This window comes from Pleurodeles waltl, chromosome 4_2 (genome assembly GCF_031143425.1).
Source record: "Pleurodeles waltl isolate 20211129_DDA chromosome 4_2, aPleWal1.hap1.20221129, whole genome shotgun sequence".
In the NCBI taxonomy this organism is placed as follows: domain Eukaryota; kingdom Metazoa; phylum Chordata; class Amphibia; order Caudata; family Salamandridae; genus Pleurodeles; species Pleurodeles waltl.
Window position 1 is genome coordinate 766,971,718 of NC_090443.1, and position 14,544 is coordinate 766,986,261.

Genomic DNA, 14,544 nt, shown 5'->3' on the forward strand with positions numbered 1-14,544 from the left:
AAGAATATTGTAAAAATACAGAACTGATTTACACCAAATCCCAAAAAGGATGTTTTCTTATTAAAGTTATGCATTCATGGAACTCAGAGCAAGCGTTAGAGTGTTAATACTTTTGTAAATCTTGGCCATTTGTTATCCCCAAATCCACAGCAAAGCCAGAAATTAAAAAAATAAAGGAATCTCATTGGACAAACGTGACTTTTCTCCTGTCACCCTTTTCGGAACCATAGTTCCAGACAAGGGCCCTCATTTGTGTGCGATTTGTTTGGCTGCTTCAAAAGAACAAAAGGCTCTTGTTGCAGCCATTTCAGGAAGTCCGCCATGGCCACTGTGTCATATCAGAAAAAAAAGGCTATAATAAGGAGACATGATGGCAGCACCCTAACCCAAGGGTTAGTAACGGAGACAATAAATGGTTCCTCCTTTTTGTAAAAACATTTTTAAAAAATTACAAAAGGCTTGGGAGCCACAGTTCAGTTTCCCCACATAAGTGAGATATCAATTGTTATTGGGAGAAGTGTAGAAATGATGGAAGGTAGAAATTTTGGGGATCTCCACAGATTTTCCAAGTTTGCCTCACAGAAATGTGAGGTAAATGTGTGATTTTTAACCAAAGTTTTGACATTTGCAGAACTGCGGGGTAAAACAGCCTAGTAAGATTCCTACAAACCACACTACCCTGGAGTCTGCTGTGTCTCTAGGTTTAATAAATGCTCAGGGTTCACACGGTTTCCTGGTTGCCAGCTAAGCCAGAGGCCAAAAACTGGAACCATTCATCATGGTAAGTGAGAAGAAATTTGATTTAGCCCCTCTCTAACAGCAATATATCAAAATGTTCCCCAACAGAATACAAATTGTCTTTTGCTTGCTCTGGGGACAGGGATGCTCTAGGCCTCGGGGGGGGGGGGGGGGCAGAAACCAGTTGGGGCCTTAGGGATGGCGCTTGTTTTGAGAAAAGGTGGCCCCATACCTCATTGATTTAAAAAAATATATCTCTAGCAGCCTCAGTGCTTTTATCTCTCCCTGGTGGCGGATTGGAAATAAATCCTATAACATTCCTTCATGAGGCAGAAAGACCATTGGTGCTTTAGGAGTGAGACAGTTGGTGCTTTAGGAGTGGGAGTCATGGCTCGATGCAAGCGTGACCCCACCCCATTCATATTTTTTTTTTACAAAAACATCCATTGGTGTAAAGGGATTTCTGCCCTCACAGAAGACAGAAGAACTGCTGGTCCCATTATGGGAGGATTGCCTGGTGCCTGGGCGGGCCACTCCTGTCCCTTCTTTATCACTTTTACCTGGTGTGTAGTGGTCCAGTGCCCCAGAGTTGGGTAGATGGGGGTAAACCCTCCCAATCCACTACCACTACTAATGCGACGGAGAGACTGGGCCCTAGACTAACTAGTGTTAGTGCGTTTTCTGCCCACCAAGGGAGCTGGATGGGGGTAAGAAAGCATGTATTTTAATTGGAGGGGAGCACTTGCCTCATACATGGTTAAGCCATACCCATCTCTTCTTTTTTAGAACATATTTACCTGGTTTCTTGTGGGCTTTCTGCCTCTTTTCCTGCCCCTCAGGTGGCGGACAGACTTTAAGCCCATTAATGGGCTGGGACACAACCCGTTGTCTGGTGGGCCACCCACAACCCTATTTTCACTGCTACTTTTGCATGTTCTACTCTTTTGAGATGAGCAAATCTCTGTCAGTGGTGCGAAGCTGTCATACCTTTAAGACAAATCAGGTACTGGCAGAGGTTTAGAAGGGCTTGGGAAACAAACCTCCCTCTCAAAGACGTCTGATTTGACTAATTCTACATATATCCATTTTTGCTTTCATTCCAAGCCCACACCTTGTCCAAACGTGGCGTTCACCTAAAAACATTTCACCAACTGATTAGCTCATCGGTCTGACATCAAGCCCCATGAAGCTGGGTGTATTATTACATGAATATGCATGAGTTAATCTTATAGTCATACACTTACAATGTAAATAACTTGCAGGGAACAACATTGTGGGAAGGTGTTCCTTGCTATTAAACTCTGCTTCACAGTTCACCTCCTGTTATTAGCTGTTATTTCTGAAGCACTGGCATGGTATGATCCGCCAAGTAAGCATCATGCTCCCCTTCTACTTTCTCATAAAGGTGGTACAATTGCTTCTTATTTTGGTTGACATTGTAGCTGTTGGAATTTTTAGCTCTTCACACACTGAATTTGGTAGCAGTCATTCCAATTATGCCTATAATAATTACAGATGCAAAGCAACCACTATGCGTCCTCTCCGTAACATTTTTCGCAGCGAAAACACCTCTGATACTATATATTCCAGTGAATACAATTTAGTTAATGAACTGCCACCCCCGCTTTTTATGTTCTTTTCTCAGCTGATTCTGACTCCTCCTGCCTGCATTTCCCTGGCTGTCTACTGTCTGATGATTGATTCCACTTTGCTGCATCCTTGTTCTAACTATAACATCTAACATACTTTTGAGACAAATGATTCTTGGAAAGATTTTTGAACTGTACACCAACATCATTAATTCGTGTCACATATTCAATCATTGTATGCAAATAGGCTTCAGGAAAATAAAACATTTATGATACTCATTTGCAATTAACCTGCTAAAAATGTTATATCTAGAAGCCCCACATATTTTTCATAAATTTGTAATAAAACATTTTACTTACATGTAGCAATATTGTAGCAGCACAGCGTAGCACTTAGCCATATGTATGAAATGTACTTTGATGCTAGATGAAAAGCTGGCTACAGCAGACAATTACAACATTGTGACCTCATGTTATTACACCATGACCTGTTTGAAGGCTTCACGTTTTTGTATTTTAAGCAGCAATGTCCGATTTATTTAGGCTTAATTGTAAGCTTTCTTGGCTGAAAAACAATATATTCATCGATCTTATGGAAAGAATAGTTAGAAGACCATCTTTACAGTTCCCAGGCCAATGGGGATATCAATGTTATGAGCCCAGGGTTTATAGAACTCTAACAAAAATACTGAGGAACATTGGACCGGAAGAGTTTGATATTTTGATCACCGATTACATCACATTTGTGAAGAGATCGCAATATCTGCATGCAAAGCAGGTTAATCACGAGTTCAGTGAAATTTGTGCAAACACAATTCTGTACTGGATATTTGCACGAAAAGGTAACCCTCAGCTGGTTGAACTACTGATGAAGAAAACTAAAGAATATTGTCAAGATAGAAACTGCAGTTTGGCCCTGATTTTGAGGTGATGTAATTCTGCATGTGTTTTAGATTTCATCATTTAAATGATTTAATACGAATCATGAGCAACCCGTCGAGCTCTGGTAGGGGATATTCATTCTGTTTTTGGTTTCTACTGTTAATAAGGATGATCAAAAGTGGTTTTGTGTTAACAATCGTCACTTCCAAAATAGTTTAGTGGCATTCTATCAAATTTAGGACATAGTTTATGTTTTTTCACCAATAATGCAAAGCATATATCATACTTGAATCCAAATTGCAGTATCGTTGATGGACTGTGTGAGGACTCCATGTCGCTCTCCAACAGCAGGTAATTCTAACAAATACTGGCAAAGCCAATCTGTCTCACTTTGAAGTAGGGTGCAGAAAGCGATGTGATGGATGCAGAGAAGCGTGGGAATGGTGAAATGAGGAGAGACTGGGAGCAGGGAGGTGCCATGAAGAAGGGAGACGGGAAGTGGAAAGACTAGAGGCAGGGTATGGTAGGGAGGTGTGTGGGCGAGACACTTAAGTGGGATGAGAGAGGCTGAATTGGGGAGGCGCTGAACTGAAATCGGGGAGAGAAAGATATTGGAGCGGAGAGATACCATGGAATAAGGAGGTGTGTTAAGATGAACACTAGTGGGGCAGCAGGAGACTGGAGTCGGAATGTACCTTGAAGCAGTGAGGACGGTCCAGTAGAAATCGAGCAGAGAAATGACAGAGGACGAACAATGACAAAGCCAGTAGGTTTGATCTTTCTATGTTGAATGCCGAACTAGTGCTTCAAGAGATGAAAATCATGAGGAGGTGGCACCTATGTTCTAATAATGCTCTGTTAACAACCGTGATGCAAAACCTAAAGGGAATCGAAACCCTCTGGAATTTACATTTGTGAATGATGTAAACAGCAGTTTCTTCAGTTCCGCGACACCATAGCCCATGACTGTAGGTGATTGAAATGGACATTTTAAAAAGTGTTTGGTTATGTGCAATGTTTTCCAGTGAAAGCAGTACAATTTGTGCATTATTCAGTTTTCCTTTGCACACACCACAACCAATTCATGGAATGTAGAACACCCTACTGCTGCCTTCAGAAACGCAGGTTTGGATTTGTAGCTGGTTTTTAATCCAAAAATGTTAAAAGCACAAATGTCAGTTCCTGAAGGCGACATGGTATTTACTTAAAAATGTGTATAAAGTAGCCCAGGTGTGTTGTGGATTCATGATGCAGTACTTTGGAGCATCAGTATTGGAGGAACTTGACAAGAACTGTTTACTGTCATTCAGACCAGTTCTTAGCTGTGTACAGCCTGTCTTCCACTATTTATGGTGCCGATTTGAATGTGCAATGGAAGTGTGTCTTGCGTTGCAATATGTACTTTCTGTGGATGTAAATCTGATGATGTTCTCGATGAGGGTTCATTGCTGGAAGTGTCCCATGAGACTGCAGTTGTTATGCATTACCTTCACTAAGCCACCCCTAGTGGACATAGTGGCTCTTGATGCCTCACCATCTGCTTCAACATCTGCATTGGCACTGCATGGAATGCTGCCTCCTCGACCGGGACTATGGCTGAGGCAATGGACCACGTATGCTCCTTCCAAGTTTTAACTGACAAGCTGGTAGTTCTATCGCCTGTGTCTTTCTTGGGTTCTGTCTCCACTGATTTGTTTGGTGACCTCCTGTGGGATCCCAATGACTTAAAAAATTGGCATACTTTTGAATTTACTTGTTTTTAATTTGGTCTTGGTGCTTGTGCCTGATTTGTTTGTCAACTTCAGCATTTTACATCGTTAATGTATATTTTAGATAGCTTTTAGATCAGTACTCACTTTCTTTAGTTTAGATTGTTGAACCTGCACTCTTGTACCGACAATGGGGAGTGTGTTGTGGGTTCCCCTTAGTACCTAGGCTAGACATCCTTATTTAAGCTTTAAGCACATACTGTATAGCCTGTGGCCTTAAAGACATGTACATGTTTTATTCCTTTTAATCCTTTTAATATTATCCAGCACAGCCTGCTTTTCAGCTCATTGTTTTTATATTTTAATCAGCTGCCTTTTCTGAGAAAGCATAGTTGCTTGTGCATTACTTTGCCTCTAGGAGGCATTCCATGAATAGAGCGTGGGCATTTCCATGCATCCACCCATTGGTTTTGGTGCATTGACAAATTTACTAAAGCTAGTAAACCTGGGAATGCATCAAATAGCTACACCTCCTAGAAGCATAACGAGGTGTAACAAGGAGAAATATCTTTATTTCTCTTCATTAATTTCTCTTTCCATGCATGCTGCATTGTGCAGCACACATAGAAAGAAGAATGTCTCCCTTCTTGCACAAAACAATTCCTGTATTGCAGACACCCTTGCACTATTGTGCAAGGATGCTTGCATTGGCACCATATTGCACACAGAGCACCAGAGCTAGGAGACAGAGGAAATGCACAATATCTTAGTAGAGTTGACACATTTATGCTGTTTCTCTTTCACACAAAGCAGTGCAGTTACTTTGCTTACAAACCTGTGCTATGTGTAACATGAGTAAATATGCCCAGTTTGTGGAGGCACACATGGCACTCTAGACTGTAATGTCCTTGTGTTATGGCCGGGAAGCAGATGCAAGAAGCTTTGCCCATGAGTGGTTGTGAGAAGAGTCACACCTGCAATGCTGGTGAGACCGCAAGGCACCTAAGGAGGCTGAACATAACTGACAGAGATTGCTAGGAGTGCTGAAGAGACTTGAACCAGACTGCTAAAGCAGCCTGTGCGGTGTTGTAGAAAGCGGGCTGCAGGATAGAGCCTTGTTCAGAGGGAGGCACAGAAGGTGCCACTTATGTCTCTGGCTCCATCAGAGCTGCCTTAAATATGTCCAAAGACATCCCAGAGGTAGAGCACAGTGAAATGGGGGAACACAATAAGACAATTCAAAGATGTACATAAAGTAGAGGTGAGGACTCCTAAATGCACTGTCAGTCTTTTAAAACCTCATGAAGCAGTGACATTCTAGAAAGCACCAAGCTGCGCAAAGGAGCTTTACATCTAAGTACTTCCTTTTGTCACACCAAAGGGAAGTAACTTGTTCTTCTGATGGATACTCCTAACCAAAGGTTCCTCACCTTGTGAATACATACCATAGCAGTCATTTATTCACTGCAGTGCTCTTCTTTGCTCAGGAAATTCTACAAATAGCCATTCATCCACTCTATATTTCTTGATATGAGTGATAGAAAAGCTTACAGTCTAAAAGATGAAGTCTCTCTTCCTTTTAAGAGGAATAAGGAGAGCAAAGAATGCAGGAAGGGTGATAGCTTGCCCAACAAGAAAAAGAGTGACCACTTTTGGTAGAAACAAAGCTTGGATCCTCAACACTAACTTAATTGGGAAGAAAGCAGAATACGTTGGGTTGACAGTAACAGCCTGTAGCTTGCTCACAAGTCTAGTTGATGTTCTGGCAATGAGAAAGACAATTGTTGCAAATGGGTTCCCCTCATTTAGGCCACCAGCAGTTTTTGCTTTTGATCACCCAGTTTTCAAACCTTTACTGTGGGTGTCTCACTACCTCAGTCTCACTTCTGTATTTTCATTGTAATTAGACTGAGTGTGTTTACTACCAGTGTCTACCTTTTAAGATACGTCCATGGCAGTACAGGTAGGTTAAAGGGCATTCAGCTTGTTGCACATGAACCTGTGTGCTTACAAATGCGGGCATGTGTGGAGGCTGCCCGTGAGAGTACTGTCATGCTGGTAGCTGCACATAGGTAACATTCCTGTGGCAGCTGTAAACTGCAAGTTTGATCCATCAAAATAACCCATTTTGACAGGCTTAAGACCTCATTTTTAAATATTAATAATAATAAGTTACCCCTAAGTTGACCGTATTGCCCATGAAGATAGGATGCATGGTATTTTAAAGTAGGACATGTAAAAGTTAATGTTGAGCATGTTGTTGCAGTGAAATATGCCCCCAAAATAATTTAATTTTGACAAGGCTGGCTGTTTCCATAGGGAAACACTGGGCTACATTGTTACATTTAATAAATGCTAATTTTTAATTGGTAACAGCTAGAGAGATGAGTCAAGGGCTCATTTTTATAGTTATGCAAAATCCAATTTAATAGTGAAATCGAACTTTTTCTACCTAATGAGCAAAAGGCACTTCTAAAAGGCTACCATTTTACTGCCTAAAGCTTGTAAGTATTCAGCTGTCACCTGGCAGCTGGATGGCTCCCCGGTAGCTAGATGTGGATTGCTGTAAGACAGAGGACAACGGGCTTGGGTACAGGAGGTGATGGCCTTCCTTTGACAAAATGGCCTGCGGGCTGTGCCCAAGGACTAGTTACCCTTTAAAGAAGTCTACTGTGTCACAGGAATATGAACCTGACACCCGACCTGACCCCCGCCTTTGTCCCTTTAGCCATAGAGGCTCTAAAACCAGTGGGAGGGGGAAGTGCTCTAGAAAAGGCTTGGAGTGACTATGAGGAAGGGTTGGCACATTATCATAGCCACACTGAGGGATGGGCACAGAAGATTTGACCAAAGGAGGAAGGGTTCCACCAAACTGGATTGTTCCCGAATTCTGTTCAGGAGGGGTGGGGTAGTAGTGGAGAAATGATGTGGCATCCTAAGATTGGCCAAGGATGCCTGGTATCTACAGCTTTCCACCCCAAACCCCTGCATAAGAGAGAGACAGAGAGCAAGACACTGGACCTGAATAACACCAACAGCAAAATCATGGAAAGCTGGAAGGAGAAGCCACCTGATGTCCCTGATGGGCTAAGGACTTTGTCTACATCTTTTTTACTCCCAGAAATAGGTGGTCTCTCCATGACCAGTGGTGTTCACCCCCTTATGCCTCTTGATGACCAATTAGGAGAAGGAGTGGACTCGACTGTCACCCAGATGCCCTGCAAGACTGCTAGGAGGCAATAGGACCTGTAGAGAGCAGAGGAGAAGGGTGGTACAGGGAGCCAGTGAAACCCGCTTTCCACACAGAACACCCTTTTAGAGGCTAAGAAGCTTGTTAAAAATGTTGCAAGTTACTATAGCTCACCACCAGTAGCACAATGAGCCCAAGATCAAGACAACTGACCCTATGGGGCCCGAGTTATGCACCTCTGAAGATTGCCCATTTAAATATGACAAATGGGTAAACAAATGTGTGGGGCTTCACTGTAATTTGAAATAATTTCCCCTGGGGTGGGCCAGGACTGTAACTCAGTGCAGCTTTATGTTTTTAAATTCCATGGGGAGGGGGCACATGTAGAGAAACCCCTACCCAAGCACAAGTTTACTCTCAGGAGACCTTTCCTCCTCAAAGGCCAACGCAAATTAATAAAAAATAGAACCACAGAACTGAATCATTGCCTGCCCCTGGGAGCTCATCCACTGATGCATGAACCCTTGTACAGGGCACATTGCTGCCGTCCCCTACCCATTTTTGGGAGAGGGGTGGTCGAACCCAACAATGCAGTGGTGGCCAAGCCCAACAACAGAGAGTTGCTCCCACCCATAGAGCAGAGGAAGGATTTGCTTTTGCAGTGGAAGCACCAAGGGGAGCCAGTGGGGCTGCAGGGGACATGGGTGTCCCCACACCCTCTCATGGATGGATAGCTCTATTGGTGGGACCAGGCCACCCCTCCAAAATAAATTAAACAGAAAAACAGAGAAAATCACTAGAGACAAGGCAGCAGAAAGGCAGCAGGAGCAGCTATGAAAATATGCATTTTTTTTTTGCAGATGAGCAATCCATAATGGCCTGTGACAGGGTCATTTTGCATTATGGTCTTCCTTGTGGTTGGCCTAGTCTGGGCACGGACACCATCAATGGTACTTTGAGGAGCTTGAGGGCTGCAGGGAGGGCAGCAGCCCCTCCACACTTGTTTAAGAAAATTCAATCAATCAATCAATCAATCAAAAATTTATAAAGCGCGTTACTCACCCGTGAGGGTCTCAAGGCACTTGTGGGGGGGGGGGGAGGCAGGAGGGTCACTGTTCAAACAACCATGTTTTGAGGTTCTTTCTGAAGAGCAGGAGGTCTTTGGTTTTGCGGAGGTTGGTGGGGAGGGAGTTCCAGGTTTTGGGGGCAAGGTAGCAGAAGGACCTGCCTCCTGTGGTGGTGCGTTGGATGCGGGGGACTGTGGCTAGGGCGAGGTTGGCTGATCGGAGGTTGCGGTGGGAGTGTGAAAGTTCACTCTTTCGTTGAGGTATGTCGAGCCGGTGTTGTGGAGGGATTACTGTGGAAAATTAACCCAATGTCTCACAGGTCATATGATACATGACCTGGGGAGGCTTGTCAAAATTGTTCAAAGCACCCTAGAGGTGGAACTTTTGCTCTAGGGCACAAGAGTTCAGGGGTCTCTTGTTGGGTCTGTGGCTACTTCTTACATTTCTCTATGAGTGTAAATAAACACTCTAACAAATGGTATGTTGATTTGCAATGTTTTATTCAACATATCTTGTTGGCAAAGATTATTGGTGAATATTGTGATGCTTTAAAATAGGGTTATTGATTCTAATGGTATGATCGTGATTTTGTTTTTGATTAATGTGGTGATCCTTTGACAAAACCAACATTTAAAATGACCCCACCTTATAGTTGGGCCTTGCATCTGCTTTGTTGTGATGTGGCGGAAGGAGGAATTATGATTATGAGGCTAGGTACAGGCTCTCCGCATGCTGTTATCTATTTTTAACAACTGTTGATTTTAGCTTATTTTGGGGTCTTGTTTAGGGGGAGGGTTTTTTGCCATTCATGTTGTTTGTCCATCTGTCCACTGCAGCCTCAGATCTTTGAGCAGAAAGGACTAATTATACAATTCGTCAGGCAGTGCCGCCCCACTTCCTGGTTGGTCCCCTCCTCTGCCGCCATCTTGAAGGTTAGCACTCTAGAGCTCCCTCCCTTCACCCCTATATCAAGTCCATAACAGTGCGGAAGCACAGTGGATGTGTCACTGGTGTGCCGAAGGTGGGCCAAATGTAAGCCTGTCTATACCCTGCTGAGCCCAAATGGCACAAGGGGCCAGGACCCCTGGTGATTTTGGAATAGCCCCTGTGCAGTACTTTCAATTTTAGCTGCTGAACCTCGCTTCTTCTCTACCTAATGCTGCTACCACACATTAGACCTTGATAATGATGCGACCTGCTGCAACAAATGCAGGTTTTAATTTTTGCCTTCTCTGGTTGCAAACGCAGAGGTAAGGACAACTTACCTGCCTCAGTCTTCTGCCAAGGTTTTCTCCATTAATTCTAGATCTCTAGTTGAGCAAAAACACTAGGTTAATGATTTTCTATGAAGGGCATTTGCCAGATGCAGTGTTTTTGACCTAGACCTGGCTCATTGAACTAATACAAGCCATCCCCCAAAGTTTTGCTATTGTGAGAATTGGCAGGCAAACCCAAGGAGAGCATGAGGGATTGCCATAATTTTGAAGCAGACACTACATTGCATCCTCTCTGAGCTTTCTATGGAGGGGTGCGAAGTGGCTCTTATTTTTCTAGCCCTTATTAGCAATATTACGGTATCAAGAACTCTGATCTATCGCCTCCCTGGACCTGTTTCAAATTTTGTTATGTCTCTAGGTGATGCTCTGTCTCCACTAGTACTCCACTATTCTAACTTCATAGTAGTAGGGGATTTTAACATGCACTTTGACGACATCACCTGCTCAGCAGCTTCTGGTCTAGCTGGAGACTTGGACAGTTTACACCTCTTTCAACATGTTTCCACCCCCATACAAAGACTTGGCCACACCCTCTGTTTTGCTTTACTTTTGACTGAGCCAAGATATGCACACTGAAAGGAGTCAAAAAGATTCTCTGGAATGCACTTCTTAATCTGAAGAAGACATTTATTCTAGCTTTTTGCAAGGTTCGTGAAGGAAGGTTTGATTAGTAAAAAGTGTACTTCCAAAATGTGCAACCACAATGTGAGACTATGTATAAAAAGTCTCCAATCTATAAACAGCAAATATATACATGCAAGGGTACAAACACTTATGTATTGATATATAGATATTAATTCATATTCATATGCAATGCAAAGCAAATAATTAATAAAAAATCATTACCGTAGTAGGGCCCACCAAATGCTTCATCTTTCTCATGCCAGCAAAAAGAATGACTCCTGTTTAACTGCGAGAAATTTTCCACCCCCACGGCGCCCGCTCCTGACTGAGGTTTTGGAATTCCACGCTACTGAACAGTCATCTTTTTTGTATCTTTCAATAGAGAACTTTCTAGGAAGCCCTCCCCCTTAGAGGAGAATTATAAAAAAATACTGACTACTGTAGGTCAGAGTTGGGAAAAAAAACAAGCGTCAAAGGTTGGCCAGGTCTCCAATGCCCGTTCCTTTCCCAAGGCTGACTAGAGGGGAAAAAAAAATATATATATGTGCTCCCTTATCATGCTAGGGTTCGGTGAGAACAAAATACAGAAAAAAGACACAGCTTGGTTTACAATGTGGAAAAACACAGCTCATCTCAATGTTTCAACTGCAATGTCTAACGCCACAATAAAGCCAATAGGCAGCTAACCTGAATCATGTCTAATACCACGTTAAAGCCAATAGGCAGCTAACCTGAATAATGTCTAATGCCACGTTAAAGCTAATAGGCAGCTAAAACACAACATCAGTGGTCAATATTCAAAACATTACACCCTCGAACCTACTTTTTTAAATCTTGCCCTTTTAGTGACTGGCTGTAGAAGGCTGGCCTGGCTTATAGCGGGTACCAATGGTACTTACACCTTGTGCCAGGTCCAGTTATCCCTTATAAGTAGAGTAGTAGTGTTCTAGCAGCTTAGGCTGATAGAGGTAGCTATAGCAGAGCAGCCAAGGCTGAACTAGGAGACATGCAAAGCTCAAGCAATACCACTTATAACATATAGGTACTATATCATAGGAAAGACAATACTCATAGTTACTAAAAATAAAGGTACTTTATTTTAGTGACAATGTGCCAAAAATATCTCAGAGGATATACTCCCTTAGGAGGTAAGTAAAATGCACAAAATATACACAAGAAACCAAATTAGGTAAGTCAAACAGTCAGAAAGTAGTGCAAACACTGTAGAATACATTAGGATGCAATAGGCCTAGGGGCAACACAAACCATATACTAAGAAAGTGGAATGCGAACCACGAATGGACCCCTAGGCTAGTGTAGTGTGTAGAAGGTCACTGGGAGTGTAAGAAAACACTAAGGGTGTCAAAGATACCCCATCTCAAGACCCTGGAAAGTAGGAGTAAAGTACTATTATTTCCCCAGAAACACACTAAAGTCGTGATAAAGGATTTTGCAAGGACCACAACAGACTGCAAAGCACTGAAGACGGATTCCTGGACCTGAAGACCTGCAAAGGAAGGGGACCAAATCCAAGAGTTGCTAAAGTGTCCGGGGGGTGGAGCCCACTAGACCCCAGATGAAGGTGCAAAATGGCTGCCTACATTTGGAAGAAGCTGAAGATTCTGCAACAACGAAAGGTGGTAGGAAGTTCACCTTCATGCAGAAGATGTCCCACCACGCGCTGGAGGATGCAAAGTTGTTTCCTTGGCAAAATACTGCAAACAAGCATTGCTAGCTGCAAGAGTCACGGTTGGAGAAAAGGGGTGCTGTCCGGGCCCAGGAAGGACCAGGAGGTCGCCACTTGGGAGAGGAGACAGAGGGGACGCTCAGCAATGTAGAGAACCCGTGCACAGACAGGAAGCACCCACAGAAGTCCTTGAACACAGGTTCAAGAAGTCTGAACATGGCGGTTGTCTCAACACTGCAAAGAGAGGTCCCACAACACCGGAGATCTACTCAGGGAGCTGAGGTCCTAGGCTCAGCTGTGTGTGCAGAATTTCTTGGAAATGTGCACAGAAGCCCTTGTAGCTGTAGATCACGCGGTGCACAGGATTACTGTCTGGGGAGGGGAGGCTAGGACTTACCTCCTCCAAATTCAGACAGTTGGACCACTGGACAGTAAGAAGAGGGAACTGTCACTGACCCAATCACAGTACAGTAGCCACCACTACAGATCTTGTGCAATCTCCTCTAAAATCTGGACACAATCAATCAGATTCCCCTGATGCTTACCCACTGGGATTTGAGCTCTTGCCGCAAAATTCACATGTGCCACTTGGTATGTTTGATTAAGTGAGTACATAAAAAAGAGCAGCACTTACACCAGTGTGAACCTAGGCAATAAACTTAACCATGAAGCAATAGTCCACCTGTTTTTTAAGCATATATTTTCATAAGTCAGCAAAGCTGTCTTTTAAGAATTCATTTAATGTAAAGGAGTAGACATAAGACAACAATCATAGTAAGAAACTAACCATAAAGCCCTGTAGTTGTTTTTTGAACTTTTAATTGCTCAAAGGTATGTGCAATCCCTTAAAATAAATTACTACCCAAAACAAAAATATATACAGCCCAGTAATATACACATTTAGTCAAAATGCAAAACATATAAAATAGGTGATCAGTGTCCCAGTGTGAAGACACATAGAATTAAGCAGATCAAACTAATAAAAGAACCATCCTTCAAGTATGCATCTTCTAAAGCACACATATGGTCAAACTTTGTAAGAACAATTTATTTAATCCAATAACAATTAGAATGCTGCTGTTTCGTGCTTGGTTTGGCTATGGTGTTCTCTTCAGGACAGTATGACAATTGAGAGGAATAATAATATATTTACTAAGGGCACTATATGCATGACCGTATTAATGTTGACAGGCTAGAAAAAGAATTTACCTAGGATTAGGTGGCCACCGGGTCCATAATAGTTGCACAAAAATCAGTAGGACTGATAAATAAATATGTGGTGTGGTGGTAATGGATAGTCTTTGCGTAGCTATATAGAAAAAGTCCTCAGGTTCTCAAAAATAACACCACAAAGTATAAAGGAATGTACTCACTTATTTGGATGAATAACCTAACATTAAAGCAGCAGCGCATTCATTTGGTAAAGGAAAGGAATTAGTATAAAATAAATATTTAAATAGAGCGGACCACTCAACAACAAAGAACACAGTTAAAAAGCATTGAAAGTATGCTCCAACTATCCAGTGCCAAGAAAAAGTGAACTTGCATCAGCCAGATAGGTCTGGCACTCAGTAAAGAGTCTGATAATCCCTTTAATGGGGTAAAAGAGGCAGAAACTTTCATGGGTCCACACGGCCAAGGCAGTTTGACATGCGGGATAGCAGTCAGTGTACCTTCACTGTCAGTCATCCTCTAGCATCTAACGCGAGGTAGAGGCAAGCAATATGGCTGCAGAAACAAAATGGAAATAGAAAATAGACTGATTGTCATTTTAAAACTGA

The 14,544-nt window shown here is 42.7% G+C and overlaps 1 protein-coding gene across 1 annotated transcript in view; it reads left to right on the forward strand.

Annotated features, from left to right (window-relative positions):
- The first annotated feature begins 2,853 nt into the window (after positions 1-2,853).
- ASB17 (ankyrin repeat and SOCS box containing 17) overlaps positions 2,854-14,544 on the forward strand; it is a 117,423-nt gene continuing 105,732 nt past the window's right edge. Inside the window, exon 1 of the mRNA XM_069233216.1 lies at positions 2,854-3,254. Coding sequence (XP_069089317.1) covers positions 2,854-3,254 — 401 coding nt within the window. The remainder of the gene's footprint in view (positions 3,255-14,544) is intronic.